Source organism: Pseudorca crassidens, chromosome 4 (assembly GCF_039906515.1).
Source record: "Pseudorca crassidens isolate mPseCra1 chromosome 4, mPseCra1.hap1, whole genome shotgun sequence".
Classification (NCBI taxonomy): Eukaryota; Metazoa; Chordata; class Mammalia; order Artiodactyla; family Delphinidae; genus Pseudorca; species Pseudorca crassidens.
This window is the reverse complement of record NC_090299.1, coordinates 126,463,147-126,489,862: the sequence shown is the minus strand read 5'-3', so window position 1 is coordinate 126,489,862 and position 26,716 is coordinate 126,463,147. Positions and strand designations below refer to the sequence as shown.

At 36.6% G+C, this 26,716-nt stretch overlaps 1 protein-coding gene across 1 annotated transcript in view; it reads right to left on the bottom strand.

Moving 5' to 3' along the window:
- Positions 1–26,716, bottom strand: part of IQCM (IQ motif containing M) — a 349,608-nt gene that overhangs the window by 59,230 nt on the left and 263,662 nt on the right. Inside the window, exon 14 of the mRNA XM_067734648.1 lies at positions 19,900–20,061. Coding sequence (XP_067590749.1) covers positions 19,900–20,061 — 162 coding nt within the window. The remainder of the gene's footprint in view (positions 1–19,899; positions 20,062–26,716) is intronic.

Sequence of the window (26,716 nt, the reverse complement as noted above, 5' to 3'; positions counted from 1 at the left end):
GCTTTCCCAAGCTAATAGTATGTTTTCATTGTACTCTTCCATTATCATTTTTCATTCAGACATATGAATATTCTTGAGTTCACTGTGATAAAAATCAATACCTACAGATGCGTTTAACTTTATTAACCTATACAGTAAGTGAAATGTCTTATAATTCATTATGCAATTAATGAAATACACACAAATATTAACAGATTATTTTGAGGAGGTAGATATTCCAAGTATTATTTAAAAATTTACTTATTTGCATTTTCTAAATTTTCCACAATGAGCATGTATTATGTTTATAATCAGAAAAACGGATTTTGAAGTTCATATGTGTATGTATAATTTTTGTGTACCCTGTCATTACAAGTATGTATTTTAAAAAACAAAACATTAGAAAATACAGCAAAAAGTTAATGGTAGTTATCTCTTGGTGGCCTATTTTATAGGTGATCTTAACACTCTATAAATATTTGTTGAATAAATGAATGAATTTTCTTCTTTATCCTTTCTAATTGTAAAAAGTTTTTGGTAATAAGTAAATGTTGCAGTCTTTTTAAGAAAAAAGGCAATAAAATGCAACGTTGGTAATTGATGTTGGCTCATAAGAACTAATTTTGCATGCCTCTGTCCTCCCAAAAAAAGATTTTATTGATTACCACCTAAAATTGCCAGTAAAACATTATATCTATTTACAATATTCAATAATTACCATCCAAATAATTGTGTATAAGTGTTGGCCTTGCTTTTGAACTGTTGTTTGAAGCTTTTATTCTGATCTACTTCTTTTACAGGTTACATGTTGGAAATCCTACATTACTTTAAATATTTTGAAACCATGGGCTGAAAAGTCAGAACACTGGGGTTTCACGTCATAACTCTACCACTTTTTAGCTATGCATTTTAGATATATTGCCTCTCTGTGATTCAGTGTTCTTATGGTGCATGGCCCATTGGGTTTCTAGGAGGATTAAATAAGATTATTTAAATGAATTCAGGTAAATCATTTAGCATAATTCTTTGCATATAGAAAGCATTCAATACATGTGAAGTATAATTATTTTTCTTTTTTTTTTCCAAATAATATAGTATCTGGAGCACAGTTCTAGTTCACTAAACAGATGTTGATTTGCTTTGACTTTAAAGAATTTTGATTAACCTCAAACTTAAAGCCAGAAACCAAAATCACAATACCAGGTTATTCTTAAACAGGGAGTATATATTGAAGAGCACACTTAGTGCGTTCTACAGTGTGGAAGAATTGTTTTACTACTTACATACATAGATTGTATATTATATCAGCAATTTTTTTAAAAGCCAGAAATAGTTCTCTTGACTTCTGTCCGTACCTATGACAGTGTGTAATGGTGTGGTGATGTTTTTGCAAATAATTAGGTACTGGCATCTACTATAAAATTCCTCTCCCACTCATCTCATCTATACTTTTCCCTCTTCTGCCTTTACAATCCCACTCTTAAAATCTCTAATAAGAGCCCATTAGACAGTCAGATGGAGATTAATATGCATACTCATGAAAAGCACAAATGTTTGATGGCACCAAAACACCAAAAAGTTTTTAGTTGAGTGGTCCTGAGAATCCACACTCTCAGGTGTCAGCTATATTGACTAGAAAGAAATCTACTCAATGTTCAGTTTGCTCTATGATCCTTTTATGTCTCTATATTGCGACAGTTTCCTGGTACATAGTATCATAGCATGAACTTCAGAATATCTATTGAATGAATGAATATATAAATAAATGAAGTTGTGGAAGTTTCTTTTAAATTAGGTGAGTTAGAATAGTTCATTTTTACATAAACATATGTCAAACTTACTCTGAATAAAAGCAGACCATATCACTGTAAAGTGGACAGTATATAATTGTTATGTGAATGTTTATAAACTTATGTATGGTACTCATGGTCACTGAGTCCTTCCCATACATGGATAAAGGAATTACAGTTAAAATTGTTGGAAGACCTCTATTATCTGCACCATGACACGAAGATCAACTTTTTAAAATAAAGTTATGTGTTTTGTACAAGCAGCTGTCAATATATTTATTAGATAACTCCAGTCTCTGGTTGTTTGCATACCACATGCAATCTGGGAGCCTCTACATTTTTTAAACTTCACTACTCACTATTTTCCCACAATATGCAAAGAGTTAAAAGCTAAATAATCTTGTTCATTGGTTGATGTTAAGTCTCAAACAATCTGTATTTATGTGGAAATATCTATGCTCCAAATCATAAAGGCCTTAAGGAGGAAAGACAACTGTAGATTTAGTAGTACATGATTTTATATACTTGTAACTTGAAAGGCATTTAAAATGTTCTGTGCCCTCTAGGGTAATTTTATTTAATAGGTTAATTTATTCTAATATAATCAAAATAGGATTCAGGCAAACTATATTTGAACCCAGATTAACATAATGACGTAACTTTAATAGAAAGTCTTATCAGCTCCCTACAGTTATCAAATGTTCTCATTTAACTGACAGTCAAACAACACAGAAGACAATTATAACAATTCCAAAGTATTGTGAAAACATTTTTACCTCATTATACTGCAGTCTTGGGGAGAAAAGTCATCATTCTCCCACAGGGATATTAAAGGATTTTCAGCTTAAAAAATATTTACATCTAATAAGGATCAGCTTTTGTTTTATGTGAAGTTTCATGATGAAATACTATGTCCTACTATTTAATATGTGTGTTTGGAAAAAGAAAGGAATTGAGCTTAAAACAGTCATGCGAAGCAACATATGAGGGGCCAAAAATGCGTGGTCAGAGCTTTCCAAGGAGTTTGGAACCCAATCTGTCCACAGGCAATAAGAGCTTTTGCAGGGCCAGGCTGCCTGGACTCCAGGCCTCTGCCTCACCTCCACTCCCAAGATAGAGCAAAAGGGGGAGTGAGTATATTTCTTTCAGATTTTGCTTCAGAAAATATTCAAAGGACAAAAGTAGCAGCAATTGTAAAGCTTGAGGAAAAGAAAAAAAAAAGACTAGTTCAAAGGCAGATACAGTGGTACTTACTTTGTCCAGAAAAATTACTTTTCATAAAAAGCCAGGATGGCTTGGGAAGCATGTCTGTGTGTGGTAGTGGTGGGGGTGATGGGCCTGATGCGACTCTGAACTTGAATCATCATCTTCACAGTTACAGTGAAGGTCATGACCTTGACTTAGCCTCTGCATCCTCAGATTCTCAATTCAAATGATACCTTTCTAATACCTCCTAACTGACTCCCCATAACAATGAAAGGGGAATTGGGCAAAATGACATGTAGTGTCCCTTCCAGGGCTTAAATATTCTAGTTACAAGTAGTTTTACAAATTACTGTAAAAGAATATGCCAAGATAATAAAAAGTGGTTATATTAAAGAAACTGAATTCTTAGTAATACTTCCCTATTTTTATAATTTTACAAATTTTCTAAAAGCCATCTTTATATTAAATTTATACATAACAATATCAATGTATAATACACTACAGTTGAAGTAGTGCTTACTCTTATCAATGTATAATACACTACAGTTGAAGTAGTGCTTACTCTTTAGTAAACAAATGTACTGTTTTATTTTTTAGTTATACACACACATATATATATATATACTTTTTCAGATTCTTTTCCATTATAGCTTATTACAAAATATTGAACATAGTTCCCTGTGCTATACAGTAGGTCTTTGTTGTTTACCCATTTTATCCATAGTAGTGTATATGTTAATCCCTAACTCCTAATTTATCCCTTCCCCCTCTTTCCCCTTTAGTAACTATAAGTGTGTTTTCTATGTCTGTGAGTCTATTTCTGTTTTGTAAATAAGTTCATTTGTGTCTTTTTTTAAGTTCCACATATAAATGATATCACATGACATTTGTCTTTCTCTGACTTACTTCAACAAGTGTACTGTTTTTAATTATTGTTATTTTAGAAGGGCTGGCTATGCACATTATGAACGTGAGCATGAAATAACTTTAGAATTATCCTTACAGCTCTCCAAAGATGCCGGGAGTGTCTGTGCCACAGCTCAGGCTCCTCTCTTGCAAAGCCCCTTCTGTGCCCTGCCTGACAAGACTGTTAAGCAGAGCAGCTGAGATGTGCTTGTTTTACAAGACTCATCACTTTATGTCTTCTATTGTAGTTAATTATGTATATGTATCATTGCCCCAGGCTAAATCATAAACACACAAGAGGGAAGCTATTCTGTTAACTTTTGAAACTTCCTCACATTTATCACAAAGCATTGAACACAAGGCACTCAATAAACATTTGTGGAGTGACTGAATAATGCTCTTCTTACCTTGGCTTTCTGCCTCCATTATGGTTAAATTATATTTTATTAAATTAAAATGGTTAAATATTAAAGAACTGTGCCATACTATATTATATCCATATCACACTACAGTAATCTCTGAAGCAATCCAGAGAGAGTAAACAAAAGGAATTTTAATATATAAAAGATGAAAAAAATGGCTTAACTGCTATAGTAATACTTCACATATGCATTCATTCATAAAACAAATAGTTAATGCATAAATGCTTACTATGTGCTAAAGAATTTTAGTCTGGAAATAAGGAATATGTTCTCAAAAACTAATAGAAATACCAGAGAAAGAGATATGAAGTTTCCTGAAAAAGTTAAAAATAGAACTACCAACTAGTTATTCCATATCTGGGTATTTATCTGAAGGAAACAAAAACACTAACTCAAAAATATATGTACCCATGCTTATTGCAGGATTATTTACAATAGCTAAGACATGGAAGCAACTTAAGTGTCCATCAATGAATAGAGGGATTAAAAATTGTGGAGCATGTATACATATATATATATATATATATGTATACATGCGCCACAATTTTTAATCCCTCTATTCATTGACATAGGGATATATATACATATATATTGTATATATATGTACATATATATATATACACACATACAGTGGAATATTATTCAGCCATAAAAAGAAGGAAATCTTGCCATTTGCAACAACATGGATGGACCATGAAGTCATAATGCTGACTGAGTGACATAAATCAGACAGAGAAAGACAAATACCATACAATTGCACTTATATATCGAATCTAAAAACCAAAAACAAAAAACCCTTAATTCATAGGTACGGAGAATAGATTGGTGGTTGCCAGAGGTGGGGGGGTGGGGCAAATGGGAGAAGGTGGTCAAAAGGTACAAACTTACAGTTATAAAATAAATAAATCATGGGGATGTAATGTATAGTTTGTATATAATAATACTATAATGTATATTTGAAAGTTACTAAGAGAGTAGATCTTAAGAATTCTTGTCACAAGAAAAAAATTTGTAGCTATGTATTATGATGGATGTTAACTAGACTAATTGTTTTAATCATTTCACAATACATACAAATATCAAATCATTATATTGTACACCTGAAACTAATATAAAGTTATATGCCAATTATATCACAATAAGAAAAGAAGAGCCTTCTGCTAAATTGTTCAGGAGAATTTGATAAAAAAGAGCTTCTTAAAACAGTTAGTTCCCACATGTGGACTCTCCCATGCTCTTCCCTTTGCCTACAATCTTTCTTCTCTTCTGTACTTAGTAATTCTAACCTATTCTGTAAGGATAAACTCATATATCATCATCTTTATAAAATCATTTCTAATACTGCCAGATATAGTCATTCTCTTTTCCTAGGCTCATAATTATGCTTAATTGCGTCTAGTAAATCAATTACCATGTAATCTTTGTTTCTTTCTGTGCCTATTTATTGAAAATAACTTTTTCCCCACAGTATTAAGAGAAGTCTAACAGTTCTACAGCTATGTAACAAGTTAATACTTAAACTATTTTTTATACCTCTTTAACCAATCAATTATAGTTCCATAGCCATGCTGACAAGTAACCCCCAGAACCAATATCAAGCCTGTTTTATCAGCTGGTAAAAACTCACCTCAGTAAACACACTTCTGAAAGCCAACCAATCAGTGAGAGATCCTACTTTTGAAAGTTAACCAATGAACAAAAGTTTCACTCTAGTTACAAAGTTTTTTGAAGGTCAGTCAACCAGCAGCCCAGTCTTTCCTGAGGAACTACACTCAATCCTATGTCATTTCACTTCCACTGTTAAAAAACACTAATCACTGACTTGTATGCTGTGTAAAAAATTACCCCCAAACTAAAAGCTTAAAACAACAAACATTTGTCTCACATAATATTAGTTAGGAATCTGGACTGGATTTTCTGCGTGGGTCAGGCCCGGGTCTCTCATGAAGTTGCAGTCAAGCTGTCACTGGAGCTGCAGTCATCGTTGTAGAAGTACTGTTGGTGCTGGAGGTTCCACCTCCATGTTGCATTATTCACACAGACCTCAGTTCCTCACTGGCTGTAGCACATGCCCTCAGTTCATCAGCACATAGACCTCTCAACAGAGCTGCTAGAGTGTCTCCATGACATGGTAGCTAGCTTTCCTGACTAGCTTATCCAAAAGAGAGCAAGGGAGAAGCCACAAAGTCTTCTATGGCCTAGCCTGAGAAGTCACATACCATCACTAGGCATGACTCTCCCTTACTTAGATGGACAGTGAACTCAGCTTTGAGTTTTTATTTCAGATACTGAGTATTAATGGCAACCTTCGTTATTTGGAGATGTTCTTCCAAAAAATTTTTGGAAGATCCTCATTTGATATCACTCTATTTGACTCATGGACCAATAGGGGTGCTCACTGAGACTAACTGAGCCAAAATCTCATAGTGTTTTGGATCTGCTAGAATGTGAACACTTCTAGGGCAGGGATTAAGCTTTAATTGTTTCTCAATCTCTGTTGCCAAGCATATAGTAGACACCTAATTAATGCTTGTTAAATAAATAGATGCAGAAGGCAAATAATGAAACAATGATCCTACAATTTTTATTTTACAAAGATAAGCAGTAAAGTATGGAGTGGTAGGTGGTTGTAAATGTGCAACTCACATTTCCTTTAACTTATGGATCTGATGCCTTATCTTAAAGTCTGCCTCCTCAATGCTTCCAACCTGCTTGGTAAAACTGGGGTTGAGGGAATGGGAAACACATCTCTGATTTTACCACTGAAGCCCAAGAAAAGAAATGGAAGTCACAAAGAACACAATGAGGAAGATATATTTCATCATCCTAAAGAATTTTTAGTAATTTGACAATAGTTAAGAAACACTTTAACCAGATACAATATAGCGTTCATTTTTATCTTTCCATTGGGTTATTCTTGTGAGTGTACTAAACGTTGAAAGTTTTAACCAACTGAACCATATAAAAATAAAATGACACTTTTCCTAGCAGCAATTACACTTATCACAAAAACACATTCACATCATTTGCCCTTAATGAAGAAAATCAAAGGGACATTAAAGAATATGAGACATTAAAGAATATGAAAGTAGAGGTTGTTGGGAGTTTATAGTTGGTAAAGGGAGATCAATGGGTATACACCTAAACAATTTTTCCTGTTCAGTTGACTTGAAAAATTTCAAGTGACCACATTATTCTCCTCAAGCAAGAAGATTTACCTCTATAGGTAAATTGCAACATTGAACTAGCCATAGTACATTTAAACTTCTCCAAATAATAACAGACCATTTCCTATGTTTGAGCAGATATAAGAGATATAAAATATATGGAAGGAGGAGCTTCAAGATGACAGAAGACTAAAACACAGAGATCACCTTCCTCCCCACAAATACATCTACACGTGGAACAACTCCTACAAGACACCTACTGAATGCTGGCAGAAGACCTCAGACCTCCCAAAAGGCAAGAAACTCCCCCACGTACCTGGGTAGGGCAAAAGAAAAAAGAATAAACAGAGACAAAAGGATAGGGACGGGGCCACACCAGTGGGAGGGAGCTGTGAAGGAGGAAAGGTTTCCACACACTAGAAGCCCCTTTATAGGCGGAGACTGTGGGGGGCGGAGTGGTGAAGCTTCGGAGCCGCGGAGGAGAGCACAGCAACAGGGGTGCGGAGGGCAAAGCGGAGAGATTCCCGCACGGAGGATCGGTGCCGACCTGCACTCACCAGCCCGAGAGGCTTGTCTGCTCACCAGCCGGGGCGGGCGGGGGCTGGGAGTTGAGGCTCGGGCCTCGGAGGTCGGATCCCAGGGAGAGGAGCATGAAGGGGCTAGTGCGCCACAGCTAGCTGGGAGGGAGTCCGGGAAAAAGTCTGGAACTGCCTAAGAGGCAAGAGACCATTGTTTCCTGGTGTGCGAGGAGAGGGGATTAAGAGCGCCGCTTAAAGGAGCTCCAGAGACGGGCGCAAGCTGCAGCTATCAGTGTGGACCCCAGAGACGGGCCTGAGACGCTAAGGCTGCTGCTGCCGCCACCAAGAAGCCTGTGTGCAAGCACAGGTCACTCTCCACACCTCCCCTCCCAGGAGCCTGTGCAGCCCGCCACTGCCAGGGTCCCGTGATGCAGGGACAACTTCCTGGGGAGAGCACACGGCGTGCCTCAGGCTGGTGCAACGTCATGATGATCTCTACCGCCGCAGGCTCGCCCCACATCCGTACCCCTCCCTCCCCCCGGCCTGAGTGAGCCAGAGGCCCCAAATCAGCTGCTCCTTTAACCCCGTCCTGTCTGAGCTAAGAACAGATGCCCTCAGGCGACCTACACGCAGAGGCAGGGTCAAATCCAAAGCTGAACCCCAGGAGCTGTGCGAACAAAGAACAGGAAGAGAAATTTCTCCCAGGAGCAGATTAAATCTTCACAATCAACTTGATGTACCCTGCATCTGTGGAATACCTGAATAGACAACAAATCATCCCAAATTGAGAAGGTGGAATTTGGGAGAAACGATATATATATTTTTTTCCATTTTTCTCTTTTTGTGACTGTGTATGTGTACGTTTCTGAGTGTGACTTTGTCTTTATATCTTTACTTTTACCATTTGTCCTAGGGTTCTGTCTGTCCATTTATTTTATTACCTTTTAAAAACTTTTCCTTAATAATTTTTTGTTTTAATAGCTTTAATTTATTTTTACTATTTTATTTTATTTTATCTTCTTTCTTTCTTTCTTTTCCTTTCTTTCTCTCTTTCGCTCTCTTTCTCTCTCTCCTCTCTCCCTTTCTCTCTCTCTCTCTCTCTCTCTCTTTCTCTCTTTCTTTCTATTTTTTCTCCCTTTTATTCTGAGCTGTGTGGATGAAACGCTCTTGGTGCTCCAGCCAGGCATCAGGGCTGGGCCTCTGAGGTGGGAGAGCCAAGTTCAGGAACTGGTCTACAAGAGACCTCCCAGCTCCATGTAATATTAAACAGCAAAAATCTCCCACAGATCTCCATCTAAAGGCCAAGATCCAGTTCCATTCAACGACCAGCAAGCAACAGTGCTGGACACCCTATGCCAAACAACTAGCAAAACAGGAACACAACACAACCCATTAGCAGAGAGGCTGCCTAAAGTCATAATAAGGCCACAGACTCCACAAAACACACCACCAGACGTGGACCTGACACCAGAAAGACAAGATGCAGCCTCATCCACGAGAACACAGGCACTAGTCCCCTCCACCAGGAAGCCTACAAAACGCACTGAATCAACCTTAGTCACTGCGGACAGACACCAAAAAAAACAAAACTATAAACCTGCAGCCTGCGAAAAGGAGACCCCAAATACAGTAAGTTAAGCAAAATGAGAAAACAGAGAAACACACAGCAGATGAAGGACCAAGGCAAAAACCCACCAGATCTATCAAGTGACGAGGAAATAGCAGTATACCTGAAAAAGAATTCAGAATTATGATAGTAAAGATGATCAAAAATCTTGGAAATAGAATAGAGAAAATACAAGAAACATTTAACAAGGATGTAGAAGAAATAAAGAGCAAACAAACAGTGATGAACAACACAATAAATGAAATTAAAAATTCTCTAGAAGGGATCAGTAGCAGAATAACTGAGGCAGAATAACGGATAAGTGACCTGGAAGGTAAAATAGTGGAAATAACTACTGCAGAGCAGAATAAAGAAAAAAGAATTGCGGACAGTCTCAGAGACCTCTGGGACAACATTAAATGCACCAACATTCGAATGATGGGGTCCAAGAAGAAGAAGAGAAAAAGAAACGGACTGAGAAAATATTTGAAGAGATTCTAGTTGAAAACTTCCCTAATATGGGAAAGGAAATAGTTAATCAAGGCCAGGAAGCACAGAGTCCCATACAGGATAAATCCAAGGAGAAACACACAAGACACACATTAATCAAACTATCAAAAATTAAAAACATGGAACAAATATTAAGAGCAGCAAGGGAAAAACAACAAATAACACACAAGGGAACCCCTATAAGGATAAGAGCTGATCTTTCAGCAGAAATCCTGCAAGCCAGAAGGAGTGGCAGGACATATTTAAAGTGATGAAGGAGAAAAACCTACAACCAACATTACTCTACCCAGCAAGGATCTCATTCAGATTGGATGGAGAAATTAAAACCTTTACAGACAAGTGAAAGCAAAGAGAATTCAGCACCACCAAACCAGCTTTACAAAAAATGCTAAAGGAACTTCTCTAGGCAGGAAACACAAGAGAAGGAAAAGACCTACAATAACAAACCCAATACAGTTAAGAAAATGGTAATAGGAACATACATACCGATAATTACCTTAAATGTAAATGGATTAAATGCTCCAACCAAAAGACATAGACTGGCTGAATGCATAGAAAAACAAGACCCATATATATGCTGTCTACAAGAGACTGACTTGAGACCTAGGGACACATACAGACTGAAAGTGAAGGGATGGAGAAAGATATTCCACACAAATGGAAATCAAAAGAATGCTGGAGTAGCAATTCTCATATCGGACAAAATAGACTTTAAAACAAAGACTATTACAAGAGACAAAGAAGGACACTACATAATGATCAAGGGATTAATCCAAGAAGAAGATATAACAATTGTAAATATTTATGCACCTAACATAGGAGCAGCTCAATACATAAGGCAAATGCTAACAGGCATAAAATGGGAAACTGACAATAACACAATCATAGTAGGGGACTTTAACACCCCACTTTCACCAATGGACAGATCATCCAAAATGAAAATAAATAAGGAAACACAAGCTTTAAGTGATACATTAAACAAGATGGACTTAATTGATATTTATAGGACATTCCATCCAAAACAACAGAGTACACATTCTTCTCAAGTGCTCATGGAACATTCTCCAGGATAGAATATATCTTGAGTCACAAATCAAGCCTTGGTAAATTTAAGAAAATTGAAGTCGTATCAAGTATCTTTTCTGACCACAATGCTACGAGACTAGGCACCATTTACAGGAAAAGATCTGCAAACAATACAAACATACGGAGGCTAAACAATACACTACTTAATAACCAAGAGATCACTGAAGAAATCAAAGAGGAAATCAAAAAATACCAAGAAACAAATGACAATGGAAACACGATGACCCAAAACCTTTGGGATGCAGCAAAAGGAATTCTAAGACGGAAGTTTATAGCAAACAATCCTACCTCAAGAAACAAGAAACATCTCAAATAAGCAACCTAACCTTACACCTAACACAATTAGAGAAAGAAGCAAAAAAACCCCTAAAGTCAGCAGAAGGAAAGAAATCATAAAGATCAGATCAGAAATAAATGAAAAAGAAATGAAGGAAATGATAGCAAAGATCAATAAAACTAAAAGCTGGTTCTTTGAGTAGATAAACAAAATTGATAAACCATTAGGCAGACTGTTCATGAAAAAAAGGGAGAAGACTCAAATCAATAAAATTAGAAATGAAAAAGGAGAAGTAATAACTGACACTGCAGAAGTACAAATGGTCATGAGAGATTACTACAAGCAACTCTATGCCAATAAAATGGACAACCTGGAAGAAATGGACAAATTCTTAGAAATGCACAACCTTCCATGAGTGAACCAGGAAGAAATAGAAAATATAAACAGTGCAATCACCAGCACTGAAATTGAAACTGTGATTAAAAATCTGCCAACAAACAAAAGCCCAGGACCAGATGGCTTCACAGGCGAATTCTGTCAAACATTTAGAGAAGAGCTAACACCTATCCTTCTCAAACTCTTCCTAAATATAGCAGAGGGAGGAACACTCCCAAACTCATTCTACGAGGCCACCATCACCCTGATACCACAACCAGACAAAGACATCACAAAGAAAGAAAACTACAGGCAAATATCGATGATGAACATAGTTGCAAAGATCCTCAACAAAATACTAGCAAACGGAATCCAACAGCACATTAAAAGGATCATACACAATGATCAAGTGGGGTTTATCCCAGGAATGCAAGGATTATTCAATATATGCAAATCAATTAATATCATATACCACATTAACAAATTGAAGAATGAAAACCATATGATCATCTCAATAGAAGCAGAGAAAGCTTTCGACAAAATTCAACACTTATTTATGATAAAAACCCTCCAGAAACTAGGCATAGAGGTAACTTTCCTCAACATAATAAAGGCCTGATATGACAAACTTACAGCCAACATCGTCCTCCATGGTGAAAAACTGAAACCATTTCCACTAAGATCAGGAACAAGACAAGGTTGCCCACTCTCAGCACTATTATTCAACATAGTTTTGGAAGTTTTAGCCACAGCAATCAGAGAAGAAAAAGAAATAAAAGAAATCCAAATCGGAAAAGAAAAAGTAATGCTGCCACTGTGTGCAGTTGACATGATACTATATCTAGAGAATCCTTAAGATGCTACCAAAAAACTACTAGAGATAATCAATGAATTTGGTAAAGTAGCAGGATACAAAATTAATGCACAGAAATCTCTAGCATTCCTACACACTAATGATGAAAAATCTGAAAGTGAAATTAAGGAAACACTCCCATTTACCATTGCAACAAAAAGAATAAAATATCTAGGAATAAACCTACCTAAGGAGACAAAAGACCTGTATGCAGAAAATTATAAGACACTGATGAAAGAAATTAAAGATGATACCAGTAGATGGAGAGATATACCATGTTCTTGGATTGGAAGAATCAACATTGTGAAAATGACTCTACTACCCAAAGCAATCTACAGATTCAATGCAATCCCCATCAAACTACCACTGGCATTTTACACAGAACTAGAACAAAAATTTCACAATTTGTATGGAAACACAAAAGACTCTGAACAGCCAAAGCAATCTTGAAAAAGAAAAATGGAGCTGGAGGAATCAGGCTCCCTGATTTCAGACTATATGACAAAGCTACAGTAATCAAGACACAAAAACAGAAATATAGATCAATGGAACAGGATGGAAAGCCCAGAGATAAACCATGCACATATGGTCACCTTATGTTTGATAAAGGAGGCAAGAATATACAGTGGAGAAAAGACAGCCTCTTCAATGAGTGGTCCTGGGAAAACTGGACAGCTACATTTAAAAGTATGAAATTAGAACATTCCCTAACACCATACACCAAAATAAACTCAAAATGGATTAAAGACCTAAATGTAAGGCCAGACACTATCAAACTCTTAGAGGAAAACATAGGCAGAACACTCTATGACATAAATCACAGCAAGATCCTTTTTGACCCACCACCTAGAGAAATGGAAATGAAAACAAAAATAAACAAATGGGACCTAATGAAACTTAAAAGCTTTTGCACAGCAAAGGAAACCATAAATAAGACGAAAAGACAACACTCAGAATGGGAGAAAATATTTGCAAATGAAGCAACTGACAAAGGATTAATTTCCAAAACATGCAAGCAACTCATGCAGCTCAATACCAAAAGAACAAACAACCTAATCCAAAAATGGGCAGAAGACCTAAATAGACATTTCTCCAAAGAAGATATACAGATTGCCATCAAACACATGAAAGGATGCTCAACATCATTAATCATTAGAGAAATGCAAATCAAAACTACAATGAGGTATCATCTCACACCGGTCAGAATGGCCATCATCAAAAAATCTACAAGCAATAAATGCTGGAGAGGGCGTGGAGAGAAGGGAACCCTCTTGCACTGTTGGTGGGAATGTAAACTGATACAGCCACTGTGGAGAACAGTATGGAGGTTCCTTAAAAAACTAAAAATAGAACTACCATAAGACCCAGCAATTCCACTACTGGACATATTCTCTGAGAAAACCATAATTCAAAAAAAGTCATATACCACAATGTTCATTGCAGCTCTATTTACAATAGCCAGGACATGGAAGCAACTTGTCCATCAACAGATGAATGGATAAAGAAGATGTGGCACATATATACAATGGAATATTAATCAGCTATAAAATGAAACGAAATTGAGTTATTTGTAGTGAGGTGGATGGACCTAAAGTCTGTCCTACAGAGTGAAGTCAGAAAGAGAAAAACAAATACCGTATGCTAACACATATATATGGAATCTAAGAAAAAAAAAAAAAAGGTCATGAAGAACCTAGGTGCAAGATGGGAATAAAGACACAGACCTAGTAGAGAATGGACTTGAGGATATGGGGAGGGGGAAGGGTAAGCTGGGACAAAGTGAGAGAGTGGCATGGACATATATACACTACCAAACATAAAATAGATAGCTAGTGGGAAGCAGCCGCATAGCACAGGGAGATCAGCTCAGTGCTTTGTGACCACCTAGAGGGTTGTGATAGGGAGGGTGGGAGGGAGGGAGACGCAAGAGGGAAGAGATATGGGGACATATGTATATGTATAAATGATTCATTTTGCTATAAAGCAGAAACTAACACACCATTGTAAAGCAATTATACTGCAATAAAGATGTTAATTTTATATATATATATATATATATATATATATATAGCTCCTTTCAAATCAGGATTTATTTGGGTTTTACATTATATAATAATCTTATAAAACACCTCAGAGAATGGGTTCAACATTGTCAACTGAGTTTTGACAAGAGTAATAAATGTCCATATTCTAAATAAGTCAAGGAAAATCAGGAGAAGTCAGGGTAGGAAATTTAAGAAGGCAAAATAAATTACACATATATCAAATAGCTACAAGAAATATGTCCATAAAAGGAGATTAAAAATGATAGATAGAAATCCAAGTAAATGCGGAGATGTGTATTTTTTTTTTTTTTTTTTTGCGGTACACAGGCCTCTCACTGCTGTGGCCTCTCCTGTTGCGGAGCACAGGCTCCAGACACGCAGGCTCAATGGCCATGGCTCACGGGCCCAGTCGCTCCGCGGCATGTGGGATCTTCCCAGACCGGGGCACGAACCCGCGTCCCCTGCATCGGCAGGCGGACTCTCAACCACTGTGCCACCAGGGAAGCCCGGAGATGTGTATTTTAAAGGTCTAAAAAAGCACAAAGATATAAGCAGAACATGTAGTAAGTAGGATTATATTCATAATAAATCAGACTTATTGGATTATTATATATTAGTCTGAGTTCCATCACTTAAAACAAATGAGAAAATGTGGGAAAGTTTAGAGAGAAGTGCCAAAAGACATTAAGGATTAGAAAGGGGACTTCTGAGGAATAATGTTTGAAAAGGAATATTTTCAGAAAAAAGAAAAGGTCTTAATCTTGTAGGCATAGCCTTTGTTTTGTGGAGAGTGAAACAGCTACAACTGCAATAAAGGATGCATAAGAAAAGAAAGTCATGTTGCAAAGTAGAAAATTCTGAGCTGTCAAGGATGACTGAGTAATTGCCACAGTCTTTAAAGATGGGACAGATTCCCATTTGGCTAATGTATATCAGGTCTTGCCTGAAGGCAGTGGAATAAACTGAAGGGCATAAAAAGATACCTTGTACTCGTAATAGGTAACATAATAGTGATTAGGCCAGGAAATCAGGTTCCAGTATTAATTATACAACTTAAATAACCATATGTTATAAAGGTAAGTAAAACTTACTATATAAGGGCTCAAAATGATGTATGAAAAAGAAATAGAACTAGAGGTCTTTGCTCATTACTCAGAATCTGAACTGATTAGAAAACTTACATTAATATAACAATATGATTTCAGTTAAGAATGGACCATTGGTTTGAGAAAGTAGTTTAATCATTCATTTGTATTCCCTAAATTACTTCCCTGAAAGACAATGACTAACCTACCCCTTTCAAGGTATTCCTATTAGAATTCCAAGAGCTCATTAATGTAATATACAGCTTCCAGGCTGGAAATTCACCAAAGTCACAAAAACTTAATGAAGGAGAGGAACAAGTTCAGTGTACCTGTGATAGGCCATAAGGTCAGGGGAGCTCAGAGACAGACAACTCATAAGGAAAGATAACCAAAGACATATTAAAAGACTAGCCCTCCAAATAACCTTTCCGAAAACAGGTTTGACAAGACTATGCTCCCGGAAAAAAAATTTAAAGACTTTTTTTTTTAACTTCATTGATGGTCTAAGATTACAAAATTATGATTCAGAATAAATGCTTTGTGCCTATTAAGCAATTTGAAATTATGACATATGCAGCACTCCAGTTACATTCAAGCCACTGTGCTAGGAATTCTGGGATATAAAATATGGGTATATGAAATATTTTTAGAGTATGTATGGTCTTAATACTACATACTTTGTTAGTAGCCCATGCCATTTACAGAGCATTCAGTAACTCTGTTAACTACTCTTCAGTTCTTGCTGATGATACATCTCTAAATCTACAGAGTGAAATCAATAAACAGGAGTGCCTACATTGTGGAGTATTAATATTGGAACATGTAATAAATTCCCAGAGCTATATTCCCTAAAATGTTTATAGTCAAGGAGTTAACTGAGTTTCAGAAAGCACTTCTATAATAGACTAGTCTTTTTCAAGGCAAATGCTGCAAACTCTATTGTCAATCAATTTAATAACAACTATAATTCAAAAAGATGCAAGGCCCTGGCCACCTACTAAAAAGGAGAAAGAAAGCATAAAACCTCAGAAGATGGAGTCCTCAACTTATAAGGCCACTTCCGTATTTCCTATTTGTTTTATTTGAACCAAATGTTCACAAATGGGCTTTAGACAATGAACACAAATCTTTTAGAATGATAGGTTAACTTTCAGAGAGAAAATTGCAAAGAGAAAATAAATTGCAATCAGGGTCTTGGTTCATCTTATAGAACCTAAAGCCTTCAACCTCCTTTTCATAATTTTCTTTCTCTTTCTTTCCCGCTTCTTCTTCCAGGTTATCTTTCAGAACTGAGCACTTAAATAGATCTTTATATGCACAAGCCAAATGAGACTGCATTAAATTTGTGACTCTCCAGATGAGTTCTAATATGCTACTTTTAAACTTAAAGAGAAGTCATCTTTCAAAAAATCCCAAAATACAAATTTAACTATCTTGGTTGTTTAACTTTATGTCTTCAACTTTATTTTTACAGCTTTATTGAAGTGTAAATAAAAAACTACATGTACTTAAAGTGTATAATTTGATGAATTTTGACATATGTTTACATCCATGGAACCATCACCTATCACCACAATCAAGTTAATAAACATTTCTATTGACAGCATCCCTCAAATTTTGTAATCCATCAGGTCTCACTTCTATTTCCCACCTCTGTCCCAGGTAACCACGGATCTGATTCTGTCACAGGCGTAGTTTGTTTGCAACTTCTAGACTTTTATATAAACGGAATCATACTCTTGTACTCTTTTTTGTCTAACCTTTTTCAGCATAATTCATGTGAGATTCAGCCATATTGTTTGTTATATGTATTATATACTGTCAATAGTTTGTTCTTTTATATTGATGAGTAGTATTCTGCATGGATATATCACAATTTGTTTATCCTTTCACCTGTAGATGGGCATTTGAGTTGTTTCTAGTTTGGGTCTTTAACAAAAAAAGAATCTATGAATATTCATGTACAAGTCCCTGTATGTACGTATACTTTTTCATGGACAAATATCTAGGAGTGGTATGGCTGAGTCATATAGTAAGTGTATCTATAACTTTTTGAGAAAATGTCAAACCATTTTGCATGGTGATTTTAAAATTTTACATTTGCATTGGCAGGATATTAGTGTTCCAGCTGCTGCACTTGGTGTGTTCTGACTTTTTAATTTAGCCCTTAAGGTAGGTGTGTAGTGGTATCCTACTGTGTTTAATTTACATCTCCCTAATGACTAATAGCAGTGCGCATCATTTTTGGATTTGTTTGCCATTCTTAAATTATTCTCTTTTTATTTTGTGTTTATTTTAAAAATTTTACTTTCAGCAAAATTCATTCTTTTTGGCATACAGTTTGTTTTAGCTATGCAGAACAGTTTCATCACCCTAAGAACTCCCTCATGCAACCTCTCTGTAGTCAAACCCTCCCACCAGCATTAACCCCTGACAATCACAGGGCTGACTCTGTCCTACTAGTTTTGCTTTTCCAAAGTGTCATTTAAATGGAATCAATATATAGCCTTTGAGTTTGGCTTCTTTCACTTAACATGATGCATTTGAAATTCATCCATGTTATTGTATCAGTATCTCATTCCTCTTTATTGCTGGATACTATTTCACTGTACAAATGTTAACAAATTTTGATTATCCATTCACCAGTTGAAGAACATTTGTGTTTTTCCAGCCCTTGGCAATTATGATTAAGCAGCTACATATATTTATATATAGGTTTTTGTGTAAACAAATACTTTCAATCCTCTTAGGAAATTACCTAGGAGTATGATGGCTAGGCTTTATGGTTAGAGCATATTAATTTATAAGTATCAAAATCTTTAGAAATGGGTTGTACAATTTAGTATTTCCACCAGCAATGTATGAATGTTCCAGTTTTTCTACATTCTTGCCAGATTTGGTATTGTCAGATTTTTAAATTTTATTTTAGTCATTCTAATAGATGAGTAGTGGTATGACATTATGGCTTTTATTTGTATTTTCCTAATGACTAATAATATTGATCATCTTTTCATGTGCTTATTTGCCATCTATATATTTTCTTTGGACTATCTGGTTTTCCAAAATACAAAGTTAATTCATAGAAGGATAGTCTTTTCAACAAATAGTGCTAGCACATTTGGGTATCAATATGTTAGAAAAAAGACAAAATTTCAATCTTGAGTCGTGTACAAAACAGAGCTCAAAACAAATTATATACTGAAATATAAAATTTAGAACTATATTTCTAGAAGAAAACTTTGTGACCAGAGGTCTAACCAATATTTCTTGGATATGACAGTAAAAGCGTGAGTCATAAAAGAATACAGTGGTAAACTGGACTTCATCAAAATTAAAATCTTCTGCTCTTCAGAAGATATTATTAAGAGAAAGAAAAGACAAGCCACAGACTGGGAGAAAATATTTGCGAAGCATATATATGTTAAATAATTTATATTCAGAATATCTAAAGGACTCTCAACACTTAAAACAACAGCAAAAAATATAAAACTGGCCAAAAATTTGAACAGACATTTCACCAAAGAAGATACACAAATGACAAATACATGAAAATATGCTGTATATCATTGTCTACTAGAGAAATGCAAATTAAAACCACAATGGAATATCAACGCTATCTCTTAGAATGGCTAAAATTAGAAAAACTGATTACACTGAGTATTGATATGGCCATGGAACAAATGCAACTCTCATATTTCTACTGATGGGGAATATGAAATGGTTTAACCATGCTGGAAAACAGTTTAGTCAAGAGAAATGCATACATGTGTCTATATACAGTCCAGTACATGAATGTTCGTAGCAGCTTTCCTTGTAGTATCACTTTTTCTAAAAAACAAGCCAAATATCCATCATCAGATAAATGGATAAACACAGTGTTTCCAGTATTTTAATGGAGTCACCAAAGTATAAATCAGCCACTTTTTAAATTGCAAGCATAATACTCAAGAACGAAAGGGAATATTCTATAGGGCCTATCATCCCATATCATCTAAGCGATGGATAAGGGTTATATAAAGTACAAGGTCATTTCTGCCTTATTATAAAAGGAAATTATAAGGTTCAGCATCTTACCTATATATTTATATCCTTCTTCCCCATTTACTATGGGTCTTAGCCAAGTTGACCTAAGCCTCATATTAGTACGCACATGGGCACCTTGAGGAGGGTAGAGTGTAAATAACATTTCAATTGCATTGGACTTCTTGATGATATCAGAGTATTTTGCATGGTGTTCTGTAAAAAAAAAGAACATTAATTTGTTTTTAATTTTAGACATTTTTACAAAATTTCTAATGTGTTTCTTTTAAGGGATGTAAATTTAAAACTATTGAATAATTTGAATGCTAATGGTTATGCTGACAACGTAGTTTTCTTTAGCCAAAAATACTTCACCAAAAATCTTACCGTTTAGATAATTCATAGCAAAAATTAAGGAGTACGGGCTTGCTAGTAGAATCTTCAAACACTATCAGTTTAAAGCACTGTTGTTAATAGCTGTAGAAAAAAGTAAGATAACCAACTAACAGCATTCACATTATACATACTATAACGTAATCATATTTTTTTAATTGCCATTAAACTATGAAATCAGAATAATCTGACAAAAATGTTGATTAAATGAAGAGTTCCATAAACTGGAACTACTGAAAGAATACATATTCTTAGGCTATGGTCTTTAAGAAAATATAATAACATCTATACAAATATTTATATAGCACTTACTATATGCAAGAAATGGTCCCAAGTGCTTTTGAATATTAACACACTTAATATTCATAACACATCTGTAAGGTAGATACTGTTGTTATCATCATTTTACATGAGGAATTGGAGGCCCAAAGAAATTAAATAACTTGCCTAAATCTTAGAGTCTGTAAATGATGCAATTAGGATTTGGATTGTCTGAGGAGAAGCTCTTATTTGCAAACAAATGTTTGTCAAGTGAACATGACCTGCATTAACCAGTAGATGAGAAAGCTGGGATTAAAAAATAATTTAAATTGTAGAGTGAAAAATCTTTGGTTATGGCCCTTGGGCCTGCAGTTTGTGTCTTCAGTTTTTGGTTGATAAGCCAATGTTCTAAAATTTAATAAGGCAGTCTCCTGAGCAATTAATTCAAAGTGACTCTACCTAGAAACATTTCAAAGAAAAGAGAGATACTGATGTAAATCTTCATTTATAATCCTGTTACACTGTCTATCTTTTTCTTCCTACCTCTACCTTCCTTCCCTTTTTTCCCCTTTATTTTTTCAAATATCATATTTTGTGGTACAGTAAGTATAAGGCAGTACAACGTAATGATTAAATGATTAAGAAAGCAGATTTGTTGGCGGGTAGTATCCATCTATTGCCTCACCCTAAATCCACCCTTCATTGTCCTATTTGTGAGACTAGAATATTTCTCCCTTGCCATATGGGAAATTTTTAAGCATCCTTCATAGAGGGTAAGGTAGGAAACTAGAGGACAAAGAGGCTCTTCCTGGTTCCGGGGGCTTTTGTCTGATAGCTCCTACTGTGCATAGTGACCAGCAGCAGTGCAGGGCACCTTCTGGGCCATGTTGCTTGGCACCCCACAGGGCTTCCCTGACTCACACTCTAGGAGCTGGCTAGCACGTTCCGTGAGGCACCAACTTCCCTTGAATGGGTTCCACACTGAGACACCTCCTTATGGGAAGTTTCCCCAGAACCCCAGAGAGTGGCTTCCCTGGGAGTTCCACTAGCATGCTACCTCAGCAAACGTCTCTGCCACTCACTGGGTCACAGCTATGTCCTCTTCAAGAAGAGCTGGATCCCAGGGTAAAGGGAGAGGGTAAGGGGCACTCTTTAAAATTTGTTCTTTCCTTAAGTGCTCTGCCTCAGACCGAGGGTTAGCGCCACTCCTTATATCTGCTCTTCTCAATTCTTTAGGTTTTTTTTTACCCTTCGTAGCCAATCTTATTTAATCACCATCATAGTTAATAATTCTTTATATTAATCTTTTCCTTCTCAAGTCACCATGTAGTTTTAGTTTCTAACTGGATCCTGATTGATACAAACAGACCTGGGTTTTAATTCTTGAACCACCATTAACAGGCTATGAAATATTAGATGAATCACATTTATCTCCTGGTGATAATACTGACATCATAGGGTTATTGTTAGGATTAAGTGATATAAGAGATATATCAAAATTTATAGCACCATGTCTATAAGTACTACATGAGTGTGTTAGTTTTAATTTTCATCTAGTATTATTCCAACACTAATAAAAACCATGAGAGAGCCAGGAAATAAAGTTATTGCATCTTTCAATTATAAACATCTTAGGAAGTTTTCTGCCTCTTCTTAAAAGGAAAAGTTCAAAATTATTCCCCTCTAACTAAAAAAGCAGACATCTTCATATGTGCTCAGATATGCAGTTATTAGATATAGCTCATTTAAATAATTCTAAATCCTTTCTCAACTGTCAACAGAAGAAAGGAAGCCAGAACTATTACAAAGCAGTGCTAAAGAGTCAACCCTGCTTTACTTTTTCATTCTGATCATACTTCTTCAAGAAGTTGATCAAGGGAGATCCTCAGGCAGTAGAGGTCTCTTCAAGTTGTGAAGGCGACAGCGTTTTGTGAAGGAGGATGAATTGTGAAGGAGGATGCAGCATTAATTACATTATGAGAAATCATAGAGTGAAATTAAATACAATCCTGAAGTTTTCCATCACACACAAAGTGAGGAAATAAAATAGATCAGAGTTTCCCTCTTCAAAACCATAAAGAAAAAAAAATAAAGTAGCAAAAAAATCTAGCAATAATAGCAGCCTTTTTAGTGTGAAGAACCAAATTACACTTAGATTTCTCTCCTCTTCAAGATTTATATGTTTCTAATTCCTTTAGCTTAAACAAGATGTTTAGTAACGTTATTTAATAGGGCTATGCTTATTAGTTTTGGGGTTTCTTTTTTTTGCGGTACACAGGCCTCTCACTGTTGTGGCCTCTCCTGTTGCGGAGCACAGGCTCCGGACACGCAGGCTCAGCGGCCATGGCTCATGGGCCCAGCCGCTCCGCGGCATGTGGGATCTTCCCGGACCGGGGCATGAACCCGTGCCCCTGCATTGGCAGGCGGACTCTCAACCACTGCGCCACCAGGGAAGTCCTATGCTTATCAGTTTTAATAAAGCATTTTATTTTCCATAAAGGCAAATGTTTTCATTTGGGGAAAAATAAAATGCCTACACTAAAATCTAAGCAGTGGTGAATGTAGACCTGCCACTTTCTCTTCCTGGCTTATCCTGATTGAAGACTTAAGCAGAAACACATGAAGTCTGTGGAAGCTGAACTTGCCATGACAATGTGATATTGTGATAGCTATAGTATCAGACACACATTCAAGGTTTTCAGCTCAGAATCTTGCTAATGCCACCATTTGCCATCAGGTAATACAAATGGAGACTTAGAGCTTATATAAACAAGGCATAATGATTTTGGAATAATTGTACCTCCTTTCATAATATCAAAGTTGATTACAAGTAAGCATTTTTCATTTTAGAAGACATATGGCTTGTAAAACATGTCCTCTTCTTTTTGTTTTATTACATATGTCATCCCAAGATAAAAACAGGAATTTAATTTTTGTTGCTGATATTGATAATGTGTTATTTATAAAGCACCTTCCTTTTGATACACTGCTAAGTCACTAAGTCAATATTGCCACATTACATTTAGATGTAATAATACAGTTCTCAGAACTCAAAAGAATAAGAGCTCTTCCTTATGCCTTCTTCCCCAAGCCATGTACATAGTAAAACTCTGAAGATCTTAGATGTATGTGTCTAGGTCTGGCAAAAGCCCACACAATAGTTCCATAAATCTCTATTGCTCCCAGGTCACCAAGTAATTAATTATCTTCATTAGAGGTAGCAGCAGTGGTTGAGAGCAGAGGCTTTAGAGCTGACCACTGCTTGGGTGTGAACCTGGATCTGCCATTTATGATCTGTGTGACCCGAAGCAAGTTAGCTAACCTCTTTCCAGCTCAGTATCATAGTAAAACTGTTCACATAATAGTGTTGTCATGAGCTGATATAAAGTCTTTAGAAGAACACCTAGTCTATGGCCAGCATTATTTAAGTGTTATTACTATTATTATCATGCTCTTCATTTAACAGATGCTGGTACAGCCTCTATCCTATTTAGATAATGAGGGCAGTTTCCTGTCTTGTCCCCCATCTTACTTGTCTTCTGGATGGGTGGGTGGAAAAGTGGACAGTCATCCTGAAGTCGTTGCTCTTTCTGGTCACTCCTACACTATTTTGGATATTCTAAGGGTAAGTGGTTCCTGTTCTATACTGATCAGAAGTTTTGTGTTAATTAGTGCTTGTGAGCTACTAACTGATGTTATGGTGGTCTTCCTTGTTGCTATTATTAGCATATTTTGTTGAATCTAAGACATTATAGATGTTGATGACCCCGTTAGTTTACACACCACGAAGAAATATAAAAGACTGGAAATTTAACTAGGGCATACCATTGATTATAAGATATAGCTCAATTTTAGAGACATTAAAATATGAAAATATACATCTTAGCGTTAACAAAATATGGCAAAATCATGATATCCAGTTGCCTAATTGACAACTCCACTTGGCTAACAAATAGGCACCAATGTCTGTCCTGTTCTAGGATTCCCTGTCTCAGTAAATAGCCCCTATTTAATGGCACAACCTAGAAAACTAGATCTTGACACCGCACTACCCACTGCCACCCTCCTAGAAAAACTATCATCTATTTTTATACAAGCATTTTTGCCTCCTAAACAGTCTTCTTGGCCCTTTGGATCTTGCCTCTAAACAGCAGCCAGAATAATATATACATATATATTTTTTTCGGTACGCGGGCCTCCCACTGCCGCGGCCTCTCCCGCTGCCGGACGCACAGGCTCAGCGGCTCACGGGCCCAGCCGCTCCGCGGCACGCGGGATCCTCCCGGACCGGGGCACAAACCCGTGTCCCCTGCATCGGCAGGCGGACTCTCAACCACTGCGCCACCAGGGAAGCTCCAGAATAATATTTTTTAAAGTATTTTTAATACATTTTCCTATTCAGCAGTTCCCTAGTTCATTTTCCTACTCAGCAGTTTCCCTGGTTCATTTTCCTACTCAATGGCTTCCTGATGCTCTTAAAATAATGCCAAGTCCTTACTATGCCCTGAAAGACTTTGAACATTCTGGCCCCTGCCTCCTCTTCCATCTCTACTCTAGCAACCTTGGCTTTCTTTCAGTTTCAGAATCACATCTTGCATCCTCCTACTTCAGAAGCTTTGCATAAGATGTTCTGTGTAGCTGGTATGTTCTCCTCCCAAACCCTTTCCTCCGTTGCCTCATCAACGTCTACAACACCTTCATGTCTCTTCTCAAAGTGTCCTCTAACTCTCACCAACTAGATCAAGCTTTCACATTATATCATCTCAGAGTTATTGTTCTCTGTACTTTTCCTCCATTACACTTACTGAAGTTTGTAATTATATTATTCCTATTATTACTTGAGATCTGCCTCGTTCACAAGACTATCAGTTACAGGCAGACAAGGTCCATGATTGTTTGCTAACCATTGAATCTCCTAGCACCTAGCCATGTGCCTGATACTGGGAAAGGGTCAATAAAAGGCTTTTTAATTAACAAATAAATACAACAATAATTAATAGTATTCATTGGGAGCTTAGTATATAGCAGGCAGTGTGCTAAGCAGGTTATGTACATTAGCTAAATTAATCCTAAAATCACATATGTGTGACTTACTGACAATCCTATGAGTTCAATACTAGCATACTCATAACATAGCTCAAGACACTGAGGCATATAGAGGTTAAAGAGCATTTTCATGGCCTCACAGTAAGTGGTGAGGCCAGTATAATCTTAATTCTAACTTGAAAGTCGGTCCTTTCAATGAGGATGCCATATCATTTTAAACACACTGTTCCTGGTATCATGGGACTGTTAGCGCCTTCAGGGGTTGCTAGTTTTCTGATGGCCTCTCCCTTTGAAGTCTTCTTCCAATCTTTCTAAATCCTTTAGCTGTCCGTGCATAGTCAGCACTATGGTTTCTCTCACAAGAACTCATAGCTCTTTCCAGATGGTTTTCTGATGTTAGTCTTCTCCACAAGAATTTATTTTCTACAGACTATTGACAACCCCTCAGGTCAAAACCACAGTTCATCAACTGATTATAACCCTTTTAGTTTGCTAAGGATGGAAGCCAGAATAAAACCCCACAGTGGGACCTCCTTAGACACCTATAGTTATCTCCTGCCTCTCAGATAAGCAAGGCTCATTATGCTTAATATTTAGAATAGATGGTGAGTGTTCAGAGGACCCAAAGATGCCTGTCCCTCCCTCTCCTGCACAGGCCGATTGTATTATTCAGGTCTCACTGCTTCCCTACTGCAGGCCCTGAATTTGAATATTTAAGGCAGTGGTCCCCAGACTTGTACTTCAAGAATCACAGGGATTTTAAAAAACATTGTAAATGGAATCATACTAAAGACATACTTTTGTTTGGTAAATATTTTTGTTCCATGATTATTTTAACATTATTTTATGGTTTTAAAAGCATTACAGGAGGAGGAGCTTCAAGACGGTGGAAGAGTAAGACGCGGAGATCACCTTCCTCCCCACAGATACATCAGAAATACATCTACACGTGGAACAACTCCTACAGAACACCTACTGAACGCTGGCAGAAGACCTCAGACCTCCCAAAAGGCAAGAAACTCCCCACATACCTGGGTAGGGCAAAAGAAAAAAGAATAAACAGAGACAAAAGGATAGGGACGGATAGGACCTGCACCAGTGGGAGGGAGCTGTGAAGGAGGAAAGGTTTCCACACACTAGAAGCCCCTTCACGAGCGGAGACTGCGGGTGG